Source organism: Dipodomys ordii, unplaced genomic scaffold, assembly GCF_000151885.1.
Source record: "Dipodomys ordii isolate 6190 unplaced genomic scaffold, Dord_2.0 Scaffold39, whole genome shotgun sequence".
In the NCBI taxonomy this organism is placed as follows: domain Eukaryota; kingdom Metazoa; phylum Chordata; class Mammalia; order Rodentia; family Heteromyidae; genus Dipodomys; species Dipodomys ordii.
In genome coordinates this window covers 8,512,336-8,518,666 of record NW_012267255.1, presented here as the reverse complement: position 1 = coordinate 8,518,666, position 6,331 = coordinate 8,512,336, and the positions used below count along the sequence as shown (strand labels likewise).

Sequence of the window (6,331 nt, the reverse complement as noted above, 5' to 3'; positions counted from 1 at the left end):
CAGAACACAGATCAGCATGGAAGAGGCTAAGGGGGGCCTTGGTTGTGAACCCCAGCAGGCCGCACCTCCTGCAGAAGCTGGATCTTATTCTCCAAGAGCTCATAGACGTGCTCCGTCTCCTGCTGTCGCTCTTCAAATTGGCGTCGGAGCTCAGCTTCATTCTGAGTATTGAGATTCTCCACATCAGCCCTGAAACCACAGAGCATTCATCAGCCACACCCACAATTGCACAGGCCAACTGAGGTTGGTCCACTGATGAGAGAAAATGAAGTATTGAACTCAGGGCCTTGTGCTCTCCCATAGCTAGTTTACTCAAGGCTTGAGCTCTGCCACTTGAGTCATACCTCTACTTCCAGCTCTCTGCTGGTTAATTAGAAAATTTAAAAATCTCATTGGGGCTAGAGGCATGGCTTAGGTGGTAGAGCACCCGCCAATGAGTGAAAGCATCAAATACCGAGTTCCAGTCCCAGTCTCAGACAAAACACACACACACACACACACACACACTCAAATCTATTGAACTTTCCTGCCCAGATTGGCTTCGAATTGTGATCCTGTTATCTTAGCCTCCTGAGCAGCTAGGATTACAGATGTGAACCATCAGCGCCCAGTTTTCTGTCTACTTTTCTCTGGTCCCATGCAGAGAACAGACATTTATTCTGTAGATGATCAGGGTCTGGGTTGAGCTTTGCTTCTCTGATATCTCTAAAAATGAAGTCCAGGTCTGAACTTGAAGCCTGGAAAGTATTGCCAGTTTATTTAGAGTGGACAACGGCTGCCCTTAGATATCTAAGAATTAGACATTTGAGTGATCTTAATTCCGGTTGGGTTTTATTTCTGTTTAAAGCCATTTGTTAAGAGCCACAAACCATCTTATGCTCTCAATGTACAGAACAATATTGAACCTTTACAGGTTTATACAGTTCCATTGGTTCAGAAGGCTTAGTCCACGGAGACAAACTGGGCTCTGGGTAAGAAGACAGATCCCTTGGTTGCTGGTGGACACCCAACCCAGGAGCTGTCCTTGTCATACTCTCCCATCATTCTATAGTCTTTGAGGGAGAGTATCACTCTTGCTTGTACCAGGGACAAAAGTCAATGGAATCATCAGGTTTTACTTGGACTCTTTATCCTGATAAACTCAACAGATGGTCAGCTGACAATAATCTCTGAAAAATGGACACTAAGCTTGGCACTGGTAGCTCACAACTATAATCCTAGCTACTGAGGAAGCTGAGCTTTGAGTGTTGAAGTATAAAGCCAGCCTGGCCAGAAAAGTCCATGAGGCTCTTATCTTGAATTAACCAGCAAAGAGCCAGAAATGGAGGTGTAGCTCAAATGGAAGAGCACCAGCTATGAGCAAAACAGCCAAGGCAGACTAAAAGTCCCAGAGTTCAAATCCCAGTATGGGCACACATGCAGAAGAAAACAAATGGGGGCCATAAATATTCTGAGCAACTCAGCCAGGATGCCTGATTTAAGAAGCTATAGCTACTGGACATTGATAGCTCCCACTGTAATCCTAGCTACTCAGAAGGCCGAGATCTGAGGATCAAGGTTCAAAGCCAGCCCAAGCAGAAAAGTCTGTGAGACTCTTATCTCCAATTAGCCATTAAAACACACACACACACACACACACACACAACAACAACTCAGAAGTAGAGTTGTGGCTCCAGTAGTAGAACTGTAGCCTTGAGCAAAAAAAGTTCAGAGACAGTGCCAGGCCCTGAGTTCAAAGTCCAGGACACACACACACACACACACACACATCATTTCAGTTACCAAATGGGACACCATATTCACATGAAGGGACAAGGTTAATGACTTTGGTTCCAAAGCTCTGACTCAGCTGACTGAGCTTTTCCTCTGGAAAAGTAACAGCGTTGCTATGGTCAGCCTCTATTCAGCAAAGAATTCAAACCAACGCACCATGTTTTATCCAGATGCTGTTTCTTGTCCTGCAGTTCTCGTTTCAGGCTCTCCACTTCAACCTTCAGCTCGATGTTCTGCAAAGTACACAAGCATTGATCATTGGCTGCCAAAGGTTCTCTATCCTGACACTAGATTACTACTTGAGTCTGACTTTAGTCCAGGGTCTCAAATCTCCTCTCAGCTCTTTTTATAATGTTTGACATAATGGAAACCCAGATGGACCCGCATCTGAGTGAAGGATAGATGAACTGCACAGCTTCAAGAATTGCCCCGTGCCCCTTCCTCATTCTCCAGCTGTGTGAAGCTGGTGGCCATTCCCCGGGACAATGGGCTTGAGCCAGGCCTTCCTGCTCATAAAACATTAGAGAAAAGAATGTATATTAAGACAGTTTTCTTGCCAGGCACTGGTGGCTCACTCCTGTAATCCTAGCTACTTGGGAGGATGAGATCAGAGATCAAGGTTCAAAGCCAGCTTGGGCAGAAAAGTCCATGAGACTCTTATCTCCAATTAACCTGTAAAATACTAGAAGTGGAGCTGTGGCTCAAGGGGTAGAGCACCTTCCATAAGTGAACAAGCTAAAGAACAGTCAGTGCCCAGGCCCTGAGTTCAAGCCCCAATATTGGTAGGAAGGAAGGAAGGAGGGAGAGAGGGAGGGAGGGAGGGAGGGAAGGAAGGAAGGAAGGAAGGAAGGATAGTCTCACTGATCAATTCTGCAAGCTAAAAAAAGTTTTTTTTTTAATTTAGCAGAAAGAATCAAAACTCCTTAGAAAGAGACTCTCCCATAGTTCCTAATTATTTTTTTCCCCCAAAGTGAAAAGTAACTCTTAGTGACTGAGTTTGATTTGAATAGTTTTCTTTTTTGGAATTGTATCCCTTCTGGTTCATGACCCATTTTTGTAGAAAGACTGGATTTCCTTTCCAGTGACTTCTGGGACACCATTGGGGGTCAGGTCACAGCTGTATGCAGCGTACTGGAGTAAAGTATTTCCATAAGGAATTGGCTCTTCCTGATCAAGCAACTAAAGGCAGGTAGAAATACATGCTACGAGTTGTTAAAGCAGTTCCTCCATAGTGGAGGTTTCTTTCCATACACTAAGTTTTAGAGCAAAAACAGAACCCTCGTGAGTGTAGATATCACATTCTCTCATTAACTGTAGCGCCTGAACTAGCCACCACCAAGCAGTATGCTTCACATCAGTCAGTCAGTGAACCTAAAATCAGAGCCTTTCCTTCTTGCCCTTAACAATTCCAACCTTACTCATCTCTTACAATCACGTGAGAAACCTGCTGGTCAGAAGGCGTCAAGTGGGGGGCTGGGAAGGTGGCTCAGTTGTAGAGCGCTTGCCTTGCATGCATGAGGCCCTGGGTTCGATTCCTCAGCACCACATAAGCAAAAAAGAAAAAAAGCTGGACGTGGCACTGTGGCTCAAGTGGTAGAGTGCTAGCCTTAAGCTGAAGAGCTGAGGGACAGTGCCCAGGCCCAGAGTTCAGGCCCCACGACCGGACCCCCCCCAAAAAAAGAAGGTGTCAAATGGAAAATAATACATCTTAGACTTTAAGACAGAACAGATGTCAGGCTTGATCCACAAGTGTAACCCTTGGCTTGTCACAGATACGTGTGAGTGCATGCAGGCTCACACACACACACATACACACATGTGCTTGCATGTGCACCAATACTGGGGCTTGAACTCGGCCTCACATTCTTGCTTGGCTTCTTCACTCACAGCTGGCACTATGCCAGTTGAGCTATACTTGCACTTCTGGGGTGTTTTGTTTTTTGTTTTCTGGATTTTTTTTCTTCCTTTGCTGGTTATTTGAATATCAAAGTCTCATGGACTTCTCTGCCTTGGCTGGGTTTGAACTGAGATTCCCCCTATCTCAGCCTCCTGAGTAGGTAGGATTACAAGTGTCAGCTACCAGCACTCAGCAACTGCCTTTAAAAAAATTAAGTAGTTTTTATTGTTATTATAAAGGTGACATATAGAGGGATTACCATTTTGTAAATCAGGTACATTTCTTTTTGGACAATTTCACCCCTTCCCTCACTCTCGCTCAGCTTTTCCCTGCCATCCCCGTCCACAGGTTGTAGAGTTCATTTTCAACATCGTGTCTAGTGAGTGCCACTGCTACATTTGTTCAGCTAGCCACTGTCTTTTACTCATACTTCTCAGATTCAAATGAGACACAGAGGTAGATCCCACCTGGGACAAGGATACTTCATTGCTAGCAAAAGGACATAGAGCAGTGTTCCCAGCCTCAGTCATAGTAGACCAGGCAAGGTAAGGGCTCTCTCCTTCCAGAACCTACATCAGTACCAGTTCCCTAAAGACTGCAAGAAAGCCAAATGGAAAGCTCTGAGCTCAGACAATGCAAATATCCATATCCAAATGGCAGAATAATGTTCAGGAGACTGTTTCAAACCCAACCTATGTCAGTCCTCAGTAGGCGCTGAATGCAGTGGCAGTCCCTTCCCAGCGTGATTACCGCAACAGAAAAGCACAGATGTGGAGGCAGAACATCTAAGAACATTAGATGTTTGGGCAAATAAAATCAGAGCTGTCTCTCTATATGTGTATATGGATATGTGCATGAGACAGACACACACACAGACCAAGAGATAAGAAGACTGAGCGCCAAAGCCAGACAAACACAGAAATCACTGTGTGTGTGTGTGTGTGAGACAGAGAGAGACAGAGACAGACAGACAGACAGACACAGAGATAGAGACAGAGACAGACAAAGGCAGAGAGACCAGCAGAACAGCAGACTGAGAAAGAGCCAAAGCCAGAGTGTTCTTTGGGCAGAAGTCAGAGCAGCTGACTTGTGAGATAGTATCATTTATTTATTCGTTTGTTGGTAGATTTAGTCATTCTTTTTTTTTCCCACCAAATGATTAATGAGCACCTACTTTGTGTGCACAAGGTACTCTAATAGGTATTAGAAAAGACAGCCCCATGGTCCTGAGAGGATTTATAGCTTATGTGTCATCAATGAAGCAGTTAGAGCAGAGTGTAACAGCCACGGGAGAAGGGTCAGCTGGCTGGCTGGCACTGTGCACAGGTGGCAGACAGAAATAGCAGCCAGGACACAGATTAGTGCTGGATCGTCATGCTCCAAAGAAACACTCCAGGCTTCATGCTCTTGTTTTTCCCATCAATGTTTGCTACTCTACCACTTGAGCCACACCTCTATTTGTGTTTTGTTTGTTTGTTTACTTTAATGCTGATTGTTAGATTGTCTCTAGTGTAGTCAGGGCAGGTCTGAAATCGCATTCCTCAGATCTCGGCCTCCTGGGTAGCTAGGATTACAGAGGCGAAACACCTCTGCTTGCCTTGGACTTTGACAGTGTGGAGAGTGCTATATGCAGAGGCCCCTTGTGGCAGGCAAGGGGAAAAGGTGGGGAAGTGCTGTATCATCTGCCCAATGTTTGCCATGAATCTAAAATGGGATTTTGAAATGGTGTGCTGCCACCAGAGGGCCAGTGATCTCAGAGGTCTCAAGGTATCTGCCACTTTTCTTATACTCACTGCCAGTTCAGCTCTTCTCTATGGGTCATAAGCTGTTCTTTCTCACTGGGCACTGTTAAACCCTAACTGCTCTAAGACTGAGATCTGAGGATTTCAGTTAAAACCAAAACCAAAAACAAAACAAAAAACCTGTGAGATTCTTATCTCCACTTAACCAGCAAAAACCTAAAAGTGGAGGAGTAGCTCCAGTGGTAGAGCACCAGCCTTAAGTAAATAAAGGTCAAACAAGAGCACTCTGGTCTTGGGTTCAAGCCCCAGTGCTGGCACACGTGCTCATGCACACACAAACACATGCACCCATGCTCACACACACACAAATCTTAGTTGAGGCCCAGAAGCCTTTGTTGACCTGGCCCCACTAAGCTGGCAAGAAACACACACACACACACACACACACATACATAAATATCAGTGACTTCAGGGTCCCACTCCATCCCCAGAACATTCCTAGCAGGACTAAGCTCTCTCACTCGGCTGGAGTCTCTATTCACAAACAGGCTCCATGAGCTTAATTTAGCCAAATGCAAAGGCCCTGGCAGAAGCCAGGGGTGAGGCTGAAGCCCCTGAAACTCCAGGACACCTTATGTGGACACCCCCATCCCCAAGCCTTGCTTCAGGCAGCAAGAAGAATGCCAGAAATGGTTTATTTCTCTCAGCTATTCAAATTGGATTTCACAGGAGCCATCCTTCATGTTCTCTTGACTTGTCACACAAATGTTTGCAACAGAACTAGAACTTTATTTACTTTTGTGTGTGTTTTTTTTTGGGGGGGGGTCCGGTCATGGGGCCTGAACTCTGGGCCTGGGCGCTGTCCCTCAGCTCTTCAGCTCAAGGCTAGCACTCTACCACTTGAGCCACAGCGCCACTT

At 45.6% G+C, this 6,331-nt stretch overlaps 1 protein-coding gene across 1 annotated transcript in view; it reads right to left on the bottom strand.

The window, feature by feature from the left end:
- Positions 1-26: 26 nt before the first annotated feature.
- LOC105987059 (myomegalin-like) overlaps positions 27-6,331 on the bottom strand; it is a 37,819-nt gene continuing 31,514 nt past the window's right edge. Inside the window, exons 5-6 of the mRNA XM_013018216.1 lie at positions 1,930-2,006; positions 27-189 (exon numbers count right to left, since the gene is read on the bottom strand). Coding sequence (XP_012873670.1) covers positions 27-189; positions 1,930-2,006 — 240 coding nt within the window. The remainder of the gene's footprint in view (positions 190-1,929; positions 2,007-6,331) is intronic.